We start from the raw sequence: 18,410 nt of genomic DNA, 5'->3' as shown, positions 1-18,410 counted from the left end.
AAACTTGCATGTAGGACACTCTTTATTCTATCAACAACAAGCATCTTGGTGACCAATTTGTATATGACAAGCATTAAGGAGATGGGATGCCAATCGGATATAATTTCACTGAACAGTTTTTTGGGCAACAATTTCAGCAAACCTTCTTTCCATGAGCATGGCAACTGTCCAACATTCCAACAATGACTTACCATAAGTAAAATTGGCGATTTCAAGATATTCCAAAACATTTGAAAGAACTCCACAATCAAGACATCCCAACCTAGAGATTTCCACTTGCCTAGACCTTTTATAGCATGATCCAATCCTTCATCTATGAAGGGCTCATCCATGCTGTTAAAATACCATGGTCCCACTCTCATAAATCTTCTGCATTTTGTTTGCATAGCTCTAGAAGATCCTTGTATAGTGGCACAAGTGGCCAAAAGAGTATGGACGATGTCACTCCATATACTGCAGATACACTGGGTGTCATAAACATGAATACCCCCAAAGGCATCTGAAAATCTGGTCTTCCAGATATGCCACGCTGCTATGGTACAAGCAATAATCTCACAGGTGGCATCAATACTCAACGGAGGTGGTGTATATTGTAACTGGGGGGATATCCTGAAGAAAACATCCCTGAGCTATGCCCCCACGGACAAGAACAACAAGATCTACACCCCTGCCCTCAAAAAGAAGCTGTGGGTCAAACTGAGTCAACCATGCATTAGCAACCCAAGTAATGTAGACAGGATCATTCCTCAATCCGGCCAATCATTCCTCAATCCGGCCAAGAGCTGAGCTATAGATGCACAAATCCTCTCTGATTCTGTGCACTCCCATAAGCAATAATACATGGTCTCGGATGGAGTTGGGCATCGAGGACAAGAGGGATCTACACCAAAAATAGATCTCTGCTGGTTGGTGTGTAACCCACCGTGTAGAAATAGCCAAAAGAATCAAGAAATCTGGCTCCTCCTATACGAGTGCCATAGTCTGCAAGAATCCTCTGAATGGGGGGTGTAATGTATCAAGCCTCCCAGTGAGACCCAAGAGTGGGAATTTGTAGCAGGTCGGGTTGCCCAGGTACACTAAGAGGATATGGTGGTTAACTCTTGGACAGTATGTCCATGGGAGTCACAGGATGAACAGTAAGATGGAGCAATAGCACAACATACAACAGGCTTATGTAATGAACACTTACTTGACTGGACTGGACAGCAAGAGCACCAGAATGCTGTACTCCGCTTGTGTTACTATGAACCAACAGTTACAAACACCACTCACTGCACCATGCACTCAGCAGTGGTTATAGTGAGGGAATGACACAAAGGACACAGGATCAAGGAGCATTACAATGGACAGCACAACGTAGCCTTGAAATGGACAAGGTAGATAGCCTATATCCCCGTTGAACGGGGTAGAATGCCTTGTAATCCAGAGAGTCACAAGATGCCGTGGGTGACTGTTGATGAGCATCTTCTATCTTTGGAAGGTGCCAGAGAAGTACGTAGTTGTAGCAGCACCTTAATTACCTTGGAGTGCTGTGCTCCAAAATTTACACACTGACCACTGGACGGAGCAATTGGAGTGTCTTGGACTGTAACACTGTACCACTGTAACACCGTAACGGGGGCGAGCCAGGGGGTCAAGCAGGGGCGAGCAAGGGAGCCGAGTAGGAGAGGTGTGATTGGTGCGAGTAAGAGATGGTGTGTGGGTGAAGAGGGGACAAGCACGATGGAGGGGGGGGACAAGTAGCTGACTGAAGCGGGCAAAAGGACAACTAAGGCAGTTAGTGGATGGTGGGGGGCTGGGTCGTCGACCGAAGCCAAAGATAGGTCTGAATGGCGAGCAAGGGCGAGTAGGTAAGTCGATGGATGGGGACATCCAAGACGAGGGGTGTGAAGGTGCAACCAGGATGAAGATACGGTTATCGCGTACTGGTGCAAAGGACACATTGCACCGTTGGTTCACACAACAAATGTGACGTGTGTGTAAACCAGGGAGTGCCTTCATGCCGACGCCTTCCAGGTGCATCTGTAGTGGCTTCCTCCTTCGAGCCTAGAATTTGACCATGATGGCAGCCATGGCACCAAGGCGACAAAGTGTTGGACTGTGTTCAACTCCAGCATTTATCCAATTTATTGCACCATTTATGCAACATATTTATCTGATGTATTTTACTCAGTTGTGTTTTTTTCCCACATTTTTAGCCACTTTTCCCCAATCGTAGGTATTTTTCACCAATCATGGGTTTCTTCTACTGGCCGACTTGGCTATTTGTGATGTATATAAGAACATGTTTTTTTGCCATTTAATTCATTCATCATTTTGCTCAAGTGTTGGAACATTGTTGGCTGCTCCAAGTCTCTTCTGCTTCCACTTGCTGCCTTCAACCATTCTCTCACGGTATCAAAACATTGTGGTTCTCAGGCCCTTGCCTCTACACTCTACAAGAACACTATCAGCCAGTCATTTCTTTTTTCCAACCCTCCCTCCCTACAAAGGAGGCAATTTTTTTAAACGCAAATTTTTTGTTTCTCTACCCCGGACTAATGGTAGCACTGTGCACTTGCTCGATTAGCCTCTCCCTCCCTCACTTCATTGTGCTCCTGTCTTCACCCGTGTGCATTGATCTCCAAAAGGAGTATAGTTCTGCATCTTTCTTTCACCTTGCCTAGCATCTAGGGAAGAGTGGGCAGCCCCTAAGTACCTACTTACAACCTTTCCACTGTAGATTTAAGAGGAGGATTCCATGGCTTCTACACTGACGATCATCTCTTCATCTATTCCCCAACTTCCCCCCAGGAATCCATCCTAGATGGGACCAACTACCTTGATTGGTCTTTGCAACTGAAGACTTTACTCTGATATCATCGACTATGGGGTATTGTTACGGGGCTGACGTTGAGCCAACGGCGACTTCTCCTCAAGCTGAGATTGATGAAGGATGCTCACGCACATGCGTTCATCATCTTCAACATTAAACCAACTCTTGCTCATCAATTTGATGACAATGATGATGAGACGGTAGAAGAATTGTGGGACGCCATTCAAAGGAGGTATCATAGAGAGAACTCTACTCAAAAGATTACCTTGGAGAATCAACTTGCCAACCTGAAGATCTCTGATAATGCCAACATCATGGATTCCATCACGGAGTTTGTTACCATCCAGAAGCAATTGGTCTCTTTGGGGAGCAAGGCTACTGATGAAGACTTTGTTCATCGGCTCCTCACGAAATTGCCCGAAACTTTCTCATCTTTCTATCATACTATTTCACTTCTTCCCTCTACTCCCGATCTACATATTTTGTTGGCATGCTTCACGATAGAGCTACAAGGAAGAAAACAAGCCAGGGTGCTTTTGAGACTCTTCTTCAGGTCAAGGGCAAAGGCAAATGGCAACTAGGGGTTCCACCAACAACAAAGTTGACTCTAAACCTGCTAACAATCCATCTTACTTGCCATTATTGTGGTCACAAAGGTCACATTTAGCTTGACTGTTGCAAGAAGAAGAGAGAAGGTAGTTCTACAAAGAAGCCCACCAATCAAACCTCTCGGTCTACCAACCAATTCCAGAGATCCTCTTCCACCAAGGACACAATCTTCATCGGCATTGAGGAGATACCCGTGGACTCACTTGTTTCTGCCACACTCGTTGATAGTGGGTGCACTACTCACATGACTCATGATAGGTCCATTCTACATGATATTCAGCCTAGCTCTTCGAAGGTGTTCATTGGCAATGCTTCCAACCTTGAGGCCTCGTGTGGATAACATGCCACTTAACTCTTCTCTTGGCCAACCTTCTACCATCCAAGATATGCTTTATGTTCCCAAGCTCTCTAGCAATCTGCTCTCAGTGGTTCGGATTGCAAAGAAAGGCTATGTCATGTATTTTGACAGTTCAATTCTTGAGGTCATTAACACCAACACCTTGTAGATTGTTGCCATAGGTGTATAGGAAGGCGGTCTTTACAGGTTGAAGGACTTTGGTGGCTCTTTGAATGAGTAACAGTCTCATTTGCTACAACTTCTTTAATGCTATCATGCCTTGGTAGCTCAGGTGCATCCAGCATTGTGGCATGAACGGTACCGGCACTTGAACTATGCTTCTCTTCCGCCGCAGTTGTCTTCTCAGCAGATGGTTGAGGGTCTTCCACAGGCTGAAACCCTCCCACTCCACTTGTGTAGCTTCTTTGCATGGCAAGCAACACAGAGAGCCTTTCCCTCACAAGGCTACTCATCAGGCTTCTCATATCCTGGAGCTTATACATATGGACTTGTGTGGTCCCATGCGGACTACTACCCAAGTGGTGCCCAAGTACTTCATGCTTATTATTGATGATTTCTCACGTTAAGTTTGGGTGTCAATTGGTAGAAAAATCTCAAGCTTTCTCCCGCTTTCAAGTGTGGGTGGCTCTGGTCAAGAATGCGACCACACACAAGGTTCGACAAGTCTGTTTAGACAATGGAGGAGAATTCATCTACAAAGCCTTCCACAACTTTTGTTCCCAAAAAGATATTGGCCATCAATTCTCCACACCTAGCACTCCACAACGGAAAGGTGTGGTTGAACACAACAACAGGCCTGTTCAAGAGATGGCCCGTACCATGCTTTCTTTTGATCTTCCTCCCTCTTTTTAGGGAGAAGCAACCATTCTCCCACAAAGGCAATTGCTAATACCACACTGGATGAATTTTGCAGGATGTTATTCATGATACCCAGAATGGATTCTTACACGACAAGAGCATCTTTGATAATATTTTCTCGTTTTGGGAGGCCGTCGAATGGGCTAAAGCGAGCAATCAGCCCTTAGCCATTCTGCTCTTGGATTTTGAGAAGGCCTGTGATAGAGTGGATTGGGACTTTCTTGGGGGTACTCTTAGTCATATGGGCTTCTCTCAGAGATGGATCAAGGGAGTTTCATGCATGTATCGTGATGTCCACAGTAGAGTTCTTGCTTGCAGTGATAGAGGAGAGCGGTTTCAGATTTCTCGCTCAGTACGACAGGGCTGCCCATCAACCCCTTTATTATATATCATAGTTGCAGAGGCCATGAGCATCTTTCTCCGCTCCACTGCTGGTATTTCAAGATTGAGGTTGCCTCTTCGTAGTCATGAGGAGTTGGTTGACTCTAAGTTAGCTGATGACACAGCCCTGTTTTTGGAGGCTTCACATATATGCTTATGTTCCTTCCGGATAGCACTAGAGGAGTTCTGTTTGGCAGTAGGGGCACTCATTAATTGGCACAAATCCGTTGGTTTTCAGGTTAGTGATTCACCGAGAGTTGATTGGGGTGCAGAGCTTGGTTTTACTTGGATCAGCAGAGGATGTACTGCTAGATATTTGGGATGCCGAGTGGGATTGATATTTCTCTTGCACAGCAGTTTGCTCCGGTACTTATGAGTATCCGGAAGAAGCTCCTCCATTGGAGCTCCAGGAGATTAGATTTAGCCTCCAGAGCTTTGGTGGCTAATAAGGTTTTGCTTGCCTTAGCTTGGTTTATTGCCTCTTGTTGGTGCTTCTCTCGTGCGTGCATTGGCCAATTGTGGAGATTGATCCGAAATTTTCTCTAGTCGGGCTTGGATGGCACCTCAGACACTCGTGCCAGGGTAGCTTGGCTCACAGTTATTCAGCCCAAAAGAAAGAGGGGCTTGAATATTATCGATCCGGATGTTCAATGCAAGGCGTTGCTTTGCAAACTTGTGGTTAGAGGTCTCCTACCAGGCACTGAGCCTTGGAAGGATTTTTTCTTGTCTCAGATTTCCAGATGTACACCCAGGGTCGGGAGAGACTGGATGCCCAACACACGTTTTTTGTTCACAGAGGCTGATATTAGGGCACCATCTTCCCCTCTTATTGCAGCCATTGTCGGAGCATGGAGAAGCATGAGATATTTTTTGCGACAAAGGCTTCCTAGGTCTTTGGACGAGGCTGACCGACAACCTATTATGTGGAACGAGTTCATTAGGGATGAGGCTGGTCGGCCACTTGGTGCATCTCGTTATATGCAATGGAAGGATGGGAGAGATGCGCATACACAGTTCTTGCTTGGAAGACCTTTAAGAGTCTTCCGGAGGATCGGAGAGTTGCATCCACTCAGCATCTTAGGGGCTCTCGCATTCGTATTGATCAGATTGATGCAGCTATTCCGCATGAGTGGCTTTCTGGGACCTTTCACGAAGACTATCATTCGAGTTGGTTGGGAGTTTTTTCGAGAATAGGCATACCTCTGCAGGTCATTTATCTTCCAGGCTTCTCCTCACTCGACAGATGCATAGGATCCCTACTGTCGGGCCTCCTTGGGAGAGCTATGATATTTCTCCAGTGATACAGCGCAGATATTGGCATAGACTTTGGCACTCATACTACAGAAGGAGCCACATCTCTCATTTCTTTTGGTTATTCTTACATGGTGGTTTCCCACCAATTAGTGGAGATCAGTTTTCGGTGTAGAACCTTCCTGTCCTAGATGTGCGGCAGATTCTGAGTCCGTACAACATTGTCTATGGGGGTGCAGCATTGCACAGTAGATTTGGGGTCCTGTAGCCCAACTTATGGGCAAATTGAGTGGCCGAGCCTTGCATGTGACTTGGGGGGCAGTTGCTTGGCTCTCCCAGTCCGGTCCGCAACTTTTTTATGAGGGCAGTGGTACAGATTCTGTTTTTTTCATTCGTAGAGGTATTGCCCAGCATGGTTTATTGCACGATGTTCCTCACTCTGATTGTACACCCCCTAGACAGAGGATTGACACCAGTTGGGAGATTATTGCCAGTACTACAACATTGCAGATCTGGAGAGCTAGATGCACGGAGGCTATTGAGGGTGTCCAGATTTTTGGGTCTCAATGCATTAGTACTATATGGGGTGATATCATCCACACTCTTATGGCTACTTGGGCTCGCATTCAGGGGCCCTCTCGTTCTGCGCAGGCAAAGCGTGTGATATTTATGCAGGAATGGGACCATGGCATCTTCTTTTCCTCTAGTACCACAGGTCTTACATGGCATCGTGATGCTCCTCAGTGGTTGAAATCACCTTACATATTGGGGTGATTCTATTCTCTTCCGACTTATAGCTGTGATTGTTGTATGTTTTTCTCATACTTAATAGAAGTCTCTTTCTGAAAATAATAATAATAATAATAATAATACAACACTGGAGGAGGCTTTCACATGACAGAAGCCTTCAATTTCACATCTCAAGGTTTTTGGCTCTCATGCCTATGCTCATACCCTTGATCTCAAATCCAAGAAGTGCAAATTCCTTGGTTGTAGCTATCAATCCAAAGCTCACAAATTATGGGATCCGAAGAAGAAGTCTTTAGTGATTTACCATGATGTTCACTTTGTTGAACCCTCCTCCAATGATTCCGGGTCTCATTGCGAGCTTACCATAAAGGTTCCTGCTTCTTCCTCTTCTTCCCCAGCACCCCCAACCCCCTCAGCTTCTCCAACCCCAAGTTCCTCTGCCCTCATCTTCTCCTACTACTACTTTTGTGCGACGGAGGATTGCCCCCCGGATTTCCCAATGGCTAGAAGCCAATGTTTGTGACTCTCATCTCTCAGATGTTGATCTTCGTCAGCATGCTAACTCCTCAATAGCACGTTTGACACGTGCATGGAGATTACAACAACTTCGTCATTCTTGCAATCTCGCCTTGATGAGTAAAGTGGTGCAATCATATGAGCCCACTACAACTAAAGATGCTCTTGCTCTTCTCGACTGGCAAGCAACCTTGGCGGCCAAGATTGATTCCATTGGTACATGGGAGCTTGTGGACCGGCCTTTGCATAGGCAAGTCATTGGGATCAAAAGGGTCTTTAAGACGAAATTTCATGCCAATGGTTCTCTGGACAAACACAAAGCCAGATTGGTTGCAAAGGGGTACTCTCAGATTGAGGGTATTGATTATGAGGAAACTCTTGCCCCTACAGCTAGATACACCACTATCCAGATAGTTCTTGCTCTCTCCGCTCATCCTCACTAGCCGGTTTATCAAAGATGTCAAGTCTGCCTTTCTCAATGGCGACTTGCATGAGGAGGTCTATGTTGAAGAGCCTCCAGGTTTTTAGGTTCCTGAACATGAGGGTAAGGTGTACAAATTGCACAAAGCCCTTGATGGTTTGAAACAGGCACCCAAGGCATGGTATGATAAGATTGATGCATTCTTTCTTTCCCTTGGCTTCCAGAGATGCTTTGCAGACAACAAATCTCTATGTCTTTGCTCAGGATGCTTTGACATGTTTGATCGTCTTATATGTTGATGATGATCACTGGCTCTCATCTTGCCAATAGCTTCGATCAGATTTAGCTCACTTTTGAGATGATTGATTTAGGACGACTCCACTACTTTCTTGGTATGGAGGTCTATCAAAATCTTGATGGAGTTTTCCTTAGTCTGTACAAATATCTGCAACAGCTCCTGAAGACATTTGGGGTGACAGAGTGCTGCCTCTTTCCTGTCAGATGGATCCTAACTCCAAGTTTTCTTGAGAAGATTCTACTCCCATCATTGAGAATAGTACACAGTATCAAGTCTTGTGGGTTCTCTTATTCACTTGACTTATACCAAGCCCAACATTTCTTATAGTGTCAGTGTCCTCAGTCAGTTCTCTTCCACTTCTCGACATTCTCATTAGCAAGACTCTCTCAGGGTTCTTCGATACTTATCTAGTACCTTGGACTATGGTCTCTCTTTCAAAGGAGGCACTGAGCTTGTTGGGATACTTTGATGTTGATTGGGTAGGTGACCAGGATACCACACGATCCATTTTTGGTTATTGCTTCAACCTTTACTTTAGGTTCCAACCTCATTTCCTGGCGATCCAAAAAGCAAGATACAGTCTCAATTTCTTCTACTAAGACTTGAGTATCGGGCCTATTTGGATACTTACTGTGAGCTGTTATGGTTGATGCAAATGCTAAGTAATCTTGATGTCCTTTCGGACTCCTCTATTCACATTCTTTTACAGACAAACAGAGTGCCTTGGCATTGGCTCAAACTTCATCTTTCCATGGCAAGACCAAACACATTGAAGTCCATTTTCAATTTGTTCGTGAGCTGGTCACTGACAGCATCATTTCTCTTGAGTATTGTCCCTCTCAGGACAACCTAGCTGACCTCTTCACTAAACCTCTTCCTCAAGATTCTATTGATCAACTCCTGATCCATATGGGAGTAAGTCCATCGTGCTAGAGCTGAGAGGAGGTGTTGGATTGTGTTCATCTCCAGCATTTATCCCATTTATTGCACCATTTATGCAGCATATTTATCCGATGTATTTTACTCAATCATGGGTATTTTTTCCCACATTTTTAGGCACTTTTCCCCAATCGTAGGTATTTTTACCTGTCATGGGTTTCTTCTACTGGCTGACTTGGCTATTTGTGCTGTACATGAGAACAATCTTTTTTAATTCATCCTTTTGCTCAAGTGTTGGATCATTATTGAAGTAGGGGATGACCAAGGCAAGGTAGAGACAACATGTGAAGTGTCCGGGCGAGGAAGGTCAACTGCAATGCAATCATGGAAGGGGAACGTATGGTTTTTCTTTTTGGTTGAGGAGCCTGTTGAAAAAATGGTTCTCAATACTGTCTCCTTTTTTAAAAGAATTGAACAAGGGTGGAAAGAGAGCGGTACCATTTAAGGCACGATCCATTGATAAGAAGAAGGGTTTGCCCGTCCAATGTCTGGGGTTGGACCGCACCTTTTGGGGAAGGATCTCCTGCACTTTGAAGGGGCCTTCCCAAGTGGGAACGAGCTTCTTTGCATGTTTTAAGTATTGTGATTGATACACGACGATTAGAAAAATTGAGGCCGACAAAGGTGCCTATCGTGCCAAGCTTTACATTGACACCGCTATGCTTCCAATGCTTGACTTGCAAGCTTGTATGTTGTACGGTAGGCCCAAAGGGTTCCTAGCAGGGTGTCGGGCCAATGTGTGGGATGTTGATAACAAGTTTTTTTTCAAGATGTGGCATATGACCTTATTGGTGCTCTCAGCCTGTCCATTAGCCCTAGGGTAGTAGGCGTAGGATTTCTTGTGGAAGATCTGAAACTAGGTGAGGAGAGTGGTGACAAAGTGTGACCCTTGGTCACTAGTGAACTCCAGGGGACATCCAAAACCGGCGAAGATCTGATCGTAGAGAAACTTGGCCATAGTGTGTGTGGTATTGTTTGGGGTAGCTCGGGCTTCTGTCAATTTGGTGGCAGCATAGTCGGCAACCAGGATGTATTTGGATCTCCCGGGTTGCCGAAGTGGGTATATTGGGCCAACAAAATCAATGTCCCACTGTTCAAAGGGAGACTAGTCGAGAAATCTAGAGGGGACGACTAGATTAGCAGGTGGGTTTTTGTCCACACCTCTGGCAGGTGTCACAAGCTTTGGCAAAGTCTTTGGCATCCTTGAACATGGAAGGCCACCAGAGCCCACTCTGAAAAATCAGTTCTATAGTGATATGACCAGGGTAATGGCCTCCAGCTACCCCTCTGTGAGCATCCTCAATGATGTAAGCCACTTCATGGGGCCTCACACAATGTCGAAGCACTCCATCATCCCCCGCTTTGTACAACTGGCCAACCACCAGTTGGCAAGGCCGACTCTTTATGAGGAGACGGTGCTTGTCCCTTGAGGATGCACCAATAGGGAAAACACCTGTGGACAATAAGAAAAGGACATCTGCATACCAATTTGGAGCAGCATCGACCTTAAACAACATACTATCAGAAAGATCATCATTGATACGTGTGGCTGGCTTGCCTATGTCGATCCAAGATAGGTGGTCCGCCACGACATGTTGCTTCCCAGGTTTGAGCAAGATTTCGAAGACGAATTCCTAGAAGAGAAGCAACCACCGCCAAACTTGACCCCTCACTAGTGGTTTGTTGAGAAGGTATTTCAAAGCATGGTGGTCCGAGATGACTACAAAGTGGGTGCCCAAAAGGTAACGCCATAACTTTTGGCAAGAGTAGAAAATGGCAAGACGTTCTCACTCTATGGTGCTGTAGTTCCACTTAGCCTGCATGAGAAGGTGGCTTGCATAGTAGATAGGACGGTCCATTTGGTATTCCCGGCTAGGTTGGGTGAGGACGGCTCCCACAGCTGTTGAGCTAGCATCTGTGTGCACATGGAAAATTATAGGCCAATCTGGGGTGATCAGGTGGGAACCTCAGTCAGGCGCTTTTTAAGGTAAGTAAAGACTTCAAATTCCCTAGTAGACCACTGGAAAGGGGTCGAAGGACTGACCAAGCAAGTGATGGGAAGAGCTATATCAGCATACATTTGAATGAAATGGCGATGATAACTGATGTGTCCTACAAAGACTTGGCGACCCTTGGGATTGAGTGGAGTAGGAAGGCGAAGGATGGCCACAATCTTATCTGGATCTGGAGCTAGTCCTTCTACAGAGATGATATGGCCAAGGAGGATGCGTTGGACAACTAGAAAATGGCACTTAATGGATTAAGGTGCAACTTAGAGTGATGGCATTTGAGGAAAACTAGGGCTGGTTGGGACAAGTGCTCAACAAAAGAGAGAGAAGGTGAGCACTTGTGAAGTTGGAGAAGTCGTCCAAATATGTCCGGAGGAAAGTGTTCAAGTATTCTAGGAAAATGCTGGTGACGATCCTCTGGAACGTGGCAAGAGCGTTAAAGAGCCCAAATGGCATTTTGTTGTACATCTACGTAGGTACTCCACTGGGTAACAAAAGCAGTTTCGGCCCAGTCATCAAGGTGGATGGCCACTTGATTGTAGCCACCACTGAACCCATTCATAAAGCTGTAGCAGGCACATCTTCCAAGACTGTCCATGAAAGGGATTGCAAAGCTGTCCTTGATTGTGGCTTTGTGAAGTGCCCCCGGAAGTCCACACAAACCCAAATATTATTGGTCTTCTTCTTGGGTGAGATGACTATAGGTGAAACCCACTCTGAATGCTCCACTTGAGAGATGATGTTGGCTGCTTCATTTTTTTTAGCTGTATTTTGATAGCCTCTGAATACGTAGGGTTGAGCTTGTAAACCCTACCCTCCACGGGATGGATTCCTTCCATAACAGGAATAGTGTGAACCCCTATATCTGTTGGAACACCCTCCAGATCTTTATAGGTCCATGTGAACACGTCCATGTAAGAGTGGAAGAATGCCACTCTCTCATCATTTGGAAGACAGTTAAAATTCTTCCAGTCAAAAACTGTTGCTGTGCATCTCTCCCAACCCGGCCACTGCATATACTTGCTGCATCCAGGTGTCTGCCAAGATCATCTCTGATAAGGTCGTTATAATGGGCTGCCTATCAACCTCATCTATTGAGCTTGAGATCTATGACATAAAAATATCCGCATACTGCTCCAAGCCTCAATAATGGAAGAAACCAGTGGGGAGGACGGGGAGAAATAATCTGCCTTGGAGAAAATAAAACGTGTGTTGTGCCTCCAAACACCACCGCTCTCAGGGACACATATAAGTATATCGTACATGAACAAATCATTCCAGGGTTCAGTAACGAGAAGGATTGCTCTAACCACCAACTTGCAAAGCAAAGCTTTGCACTGGACCTTTGGATTAACAATATTTAATCCCCCTTCGAGCTTGGGAAGGATAATAGTTTCCGAAGCAACTCTGGCCCCTGAGTTCAATCCTCTCAATGATGTTCAATCCTCTGAAGGTTACTAACCCAAAATCCAATAGACTTCTGCTAATTTATGAAGGCCCCTATGCGAAATGACCAATACATGAGTAAGATGCTCAAGAAACATCGTTGTATCATCAGCCGACTCAGAGTCCAAAAGCTCCTCCTCTGTGTGCAGTGGCAATCTCAATCCCCAGATACTCCAGCACTGGAGCAAAGGAAAATCCTCAAAGCTTCTGCAACAATGAGATACAGTAGTGAGCTGAGGCGAAGCCCTGTCGTACGGAGTAATAAATCTGGAAGCGTTCACCTCCACCTACACAAACAAGCATAGTGCTGTGAGTCTCTCGATGAAGGCAAGAGACACCTCTGATCCAATCTCGAGAAAATCCCCTCTAAGAAGTTTCAATCATAGGCTTTCTCAAAATCAAGTGGCAAGATTGCCAAGGGTTGATTACTTGCCTTGGCCCACTCTACTGCCTTCCAAAAGGAAAAGATGTTATCAAAGATGCTTCTTCCTTGGAGGAATGCATTCTGTGTCATGAATGACTATCTGTAACAAGCTGCAATCTCATGATCACTGCCTTGGCAAGAAATTTTTATGCAGTCCCAAGCAATGCGATAGGCCTCCACTAGGCAACGTTAGTCTTATCACCACCCTTAGGAATGAGGTGGATAAGACCCATGGTAAGAAAAGGAGCATAGAGCCTGTGTTCCACATATCTTGTAATGCCGAAGTGATCTCATCCCCAATGTCATCCCAAACATCGGAGAGAGGCCATCATCCCAAGATGAGACCCATGGTAAGAAAAGGAGGCATAGATTTCATCTTCCACATATCCTGTAGGCTGTAATGCCAAAGTAATCTCATCCCCATTTTCATCCTAAAAACTCGTGAAAAACGTAGGAGAGAGGCCATCATCCCACGAACATTTACCATGTGGTGATGCCTGAACCACATGTCTAAGCTCATTTGCCAAAAAAGGGGCATCAAGTAATGCACACATGTAATCCGAAATCAGCGTAGGCAGGGACTCCCAAACCTTTTGTGCCCTATCCTTTTGAGGGGAGTGTCTTTGCACTGAGCATCTGCGAGTGACCTGCCGTCCGTCTACGAGATATACCTTCTATGCCACAGTGTGCGACCAAGCGCACGTGTGCTTCACCCCTACATGCTCTTCTTCATGTGCTCGCCGCCCATCTCTTTCTAGCGCACGTACGCGCGGGTACATGCGTGCTTGCGTGCGTGTGTGTCAGCTTGCAGAGGCTTGCCATGATTACTTTTCTTGCATTTTTGTTGCCCCTCTCCGCTTTCAAGAGAGGCTCTTGATGCGCAAGAACTTTTCCTACATCAGGTTATCCCTATCATTACACGCCAAGAGGCTGACAATATGGATGAGCCCTTCAAGGACGTAGAACTGGATGATGCTTTAAAAGGCCTAGGTAAATGGAAGTCTCCAAGCTGGAATGGTTTGACAATGGAGTTCTTTCAGATGTTCTGGGATATTTTGAGATCGCCAATTTTGTTTATGGAGAATCACTGCTGGAATGTGGGATACTTGCCATCCTCATGGAAAGAAGGCGGTGGCTGCTCAAGGTGTGTGACCTCTTCTTCTTGTTTGCCTGTGTGCGCTGCCTTCTCCTTTTCGACTCAGTTTAGGCCTTCGCTTGTGTATAGCCGTGTTTTCTTTTCTTCTCAGCGTTGGTTCGTGTCTTTTCCTTTGCTTCGCCTCTCTTCTTCTTCTTAGTCACTTCCTTTTCTTTGAGGATTGTGTGTGCACGCACGTGCGTGCGTGCGCGTGTGTGGCACTCTTGAGGAAGGATTTGCAGACATTCGGCAAGCATGGGATGCGCATGTGCCGGATTTTCGTTTAAAAATCTCGCGCCATGTTCTCTTTGAACGTGTGATGAAATTGTCACAGAAAGCAGTAATTCCTTTTTCCCCTAGTAAAATGCCTGCTGGAGCAAATGCTGGTCAATGGATAAAAGCCATGCTTGGGGGATGCGTAGACGTGTCTCCTTTGTCAATTCTTTGCCTGCACGCCATGCTTCCACAAAGGGTGTGCCTTCGATCTTCAATTTACAGTCCTCCCCATCTTCCTGTGGTGAGCCTTTGCCAACAAGGCCCATTACCCTCACATGGAGTGCCCTGAATTGCCAACGAATCTCTTCCTCTAGTGTGACATGCATAATGGCATTACGTTCAGCCTCATATTCTTCTGTTTCCTGTTTACTTACACCCACTCCATGTCCTTTGCTACCTCAACCTATTGGGAGGTCTCATTTACTGCTTTACGTAATGCTGCATTACCATCTTTTGTAACCTCTATGTCCCTAACAAGCCCTGTGCTTGTTTCAACCAAGTCTCTCTGCATCTCGAATTATGCTGCCTATATCTCCTCAAGGAGTTTTGTATTCTTTCTTCAGCTCTTGCAGCTGCAGGTGCATGGCCATTTCCCCATCAGACTTTGTAGTCTTGCTTTCCTTCATTTTTTGCAGCTCCATTTTCATGGCTTCGAGCTCCGCCCTCAATGCAATGCCTGCATCTACCTGTTTCAACATTATTTTTCTCAACGTGTACATCCCTTTCCAGGTGAGTGTAGCCATTGTTTCATCATCTTCCCTGATCATTGTTTCCATCTGTTTCAAAATAACTGGGAGGTGCTCAAATGTCTCCACTTTCACTATCTGTCTGCAGTGTCTCCATTCCATTGTCTGCAGCACTTCCCACACACTTTTTTTTTTGTGAAACCACTGTTTATATTAAATAGTAAATTGTACAGTCATAGTCACCCCAAGCGGGTGGAACTATGAGAACGAACTAAAAAAACTGGGAGAATTCTTCAAACTGGGAGAGAAAGCTCGCCAAGATCATAGCAATCTTGAAGAGACCAACGTAGGGCAGCACAAACAGCACTTCCCCCACACACACACACACACACACACACACAGGGAGAAAAGGAAAAAAAGAAAGTTATATTAACATCTTCAAAAGACCCGAAGGGTCTATGAGACCAAAATGATGTATACAGTGTCCATGAAATCTCATCATGGATGGGATAAGAAAAGCAACAGTAAACTAAAACTGAAAACTGAAAAATAAGATCTCAGAATCTGAGGTTATACAAGATGAAAAATCTAGATCCTACTATGCCAGGAATATATAGGGTACAATAAGTACAAAAATGAAGAGAAACATGGGGAGAGAGAAGTGCCCCTGTTTAAGCTAAGCTTTTTAACAAGGCTTTCTAGGCCAGGGTTTTCCTGACTCAGTCTCTCCATGACATGATTTTTATCCATAAGGGCTGAAGATCCAGTAGAGCCAAGTAACCAGGTAATTATTATAGTTCGCTGCACTCCATTGTTGTCTGTGTTGTTGGCTGGTTTGCAAATAGCTCCACGGTGTCGACACCCATCCACCACCTGTCCTTTTGTTGTCCCTCTAAGGTTAAGTATCCAAATATTTCACACAAAACGTGATACTTTTTAAGATAAAAAGACGTAACAGATCAATGCACAGCTGATGTTAAGAGAGTTTAAAGTTCACTTTAGGCAACGGTAGTGCAGAGAACAAATTAATCTGAATATTGTTGCAATGCACCTCAAAACTACAAATAAACCAGTCTCTTGGAACTTGTCTACTGTTAGAGTACAGGCTGGGTTTGGAGCAGCTGTCATCGATGATGCTATGTAACATGGCTGATTTTAATATATTTATAACCTTTTCTCTCCCAAAAAAAAAAAAAACTGTCCCCCAATGTAGGTTAAGACCTTATTCTCACAAACATGCACGCACACAGAAAACATTTGGCATAACACCATTAAATTTGACCAACAGCTTTGTTAACAAGCAACCAATTAAATATCAAGAGGAAGAACACCTCCAAAAGAATCACGCAGTAATCTGGTCAGCTTTGAGTCTCTTATCGGCACATGTGAGCTTCCTTCAGCAAGGGCATTAATGCATTTTCCAAGTGCGGTAAGAGAAAGATTGATAGATTTAGCTTCATCTAAAGATGATCCCCCAACTCCTGCATAGAAATGGAAATTCCCACTTACATTCAGCTTTTCCTACAACCCAGAATTTTCTTCAGGTATCCAAAATTTAATAAACTTTATAGCCTACAGTCAGCTTTTCCTACAACCCATCTAGCAGCACAAAAGCTTGGACAGCCCAACAAGAACGTCAAATGTGCAATTGGTAGGTGTATGAAGGAAAAACAACCAGATTTATCGATCCGCTCTGAGCCAGCCAGATCAACAACCATTAATTTGCTCCTCCTAACAGTAGGAATCAAAAAATCTTTTGCTCCAAAGAAGGTGCTTTCACCACCATTGGAAACCAGCAATTCTTCTGAAGTTTCCTTAGCAAGCTTTCTCACACTTACCTGCAGCAAACTAAGTGTACAGGTTAACAAAAATATAAAGTCATTTGAGTGTTTAGAAAAGTCATTACACAAATAACAGAAAGCTTTTTCATATCTCAAAAATAGGAGCAGGCAAAGGCTAGTGACAGCTTGACATGTTAGTGGAATTGCTGAGTAGGCCCTCCACAGTCCACCTGTTTGAGACTAAGAGCATCATTTTGAGACATAATGTTCCCGCTTTTCAAAGAGGCTTATGAGAGTGTGTATATGAGGAAGCATGCTTGTCATTGTATCCCCCTTGATATTGCACAACCCTTTTAGCATTGACTGACCAAGCCTTAATTGGTCCCATCAATTGCTTATATTCTCACTTATGACTTGCAAAAACATCTGTTTTCTTCGTCAGAAACAACAATATATGCACATTTTCCATGTAGCTGGTCCGCAATATTTGCATGATACAAACTACTAATTATACCTCCAGCACACATTCAATCTGCAGCATTATGGCTTATAACCAATCTTTAATACATCCAACATATTGGTTATATTCTCACTTATGAATTGTGAAACGGTCCGTTTCTTTGATTCAAAATGAACATCTTTCAGCATGCAATATTTGCATGATAGAAACTGCTAGAAATACCTCCAGTACACCTTCAAGCATCAGCTCTCCAAGAATAAGCCATTGATCAGGACAAAAATGCAAATTGCAAATCAGAACAAAAATACAGTCCTCTCAAACGTAAAAGGATACCTTCATTAGTCATAAAAGAGAAAGCAAACTACAAAACTAGCAGCCCCAGCTAGGGAGCCTACTGTGTAAATCCCTCTAAAGAGATAAAAAGAAAAAAAAAAGAGGGCGCTCCCTCTCCGTCTGCCACTCACGGAGGGCGACTACATCGGGGGACGGGGAGGAAAGTGTTAGCAATCATCTCCTGTCTGTATATTATACCAGGGCCTCTGTTGTGGGTGTGCCCGCCCATTGTGGTGCTCCCCCATTTTTCCTCACTTTCCATGTATTTTCCCATTTTTTCTAGGTGTGGGAGGGCTGTCGGCTATAACTTTCTGCTAGCCGATTGGAGTTGCTACCCGACCTGGTTCAGTTCTGGCCGACTGCATTTTTCCCTGGCCGACCGCTGTGGTTTCTAGTCATGAGCATCTCTGGCTGTTGTCGGCCTGTTTTGGGCTGGCCGACCAGCAACCTAGGGCCATATAAAATGGCCTAGCCCTCCCACACTGTCTTGTACCATTACCGGGATTTTCTAGTGTATACACAAGGTTTATACAGCTTCTCTCTCCCTCTCTCATCTGCGTTTTGCTCTCTACAGCAGTTGTCTTCACTTCCGCAGTGCATTCTAACATAGTATCAGAGCCCAAGTGGCTTGAAGCTTGGAGATAGTGGGACCTCGAGGGTTTGC

At 44.9% G+C, this 18,410-nt stretch overlaps 1 protein-coding gene across 2 annotated transcripts in view; it reads right to left on the bottom strand.

The window, feature by feature from the left end:
* LOC147605634 (kinesin-like protein KIN-UB) overlaps window positions 1-18,410 on the bottom strand; it is a 177,457-nt gene that overhangs the window by 44,711 nt on the left and 114,336 nt on the right. For both annotated transcript variants that reach the window (XM_086793395.1, XM_086793396.1), the window contains exons 6-7: window positions 16,848-17,010; window positions 16,504-16,653 (exon numbers count right to left, since the gene is read on the bottom strand). In XM_086793395.1, the coding sequence (XP_086649521.1) occupies window positions 16,504-16,653; window positions 16,848-17,010 (313 nt within the window). The remainder of the gene's footprint in view (window positions 1-16,503; window positions 16,654-16,847; window positions 17,011-18,410) is intronic.

This window comes from Cibotium barometz, chromosome 59 (genome assembly GCF_041138505.1).
Source record: "Cibotium barometz isolate CiBa-2024 chromosome 59, ASM4113850v1, whole genome shotgun sequence".
NCBI classification, from domain to species: Eukaryota; Viridiplantae; Streptophyta; class Polypodiopsida; order Cyatheales; family Cibotiaceae; genus Cibotium; species Cibotium barometz.
Note: the sequence above shows the minus strand (reverse complement) of the source record. Positions and strands in the feature narration are given on the sequence as shown.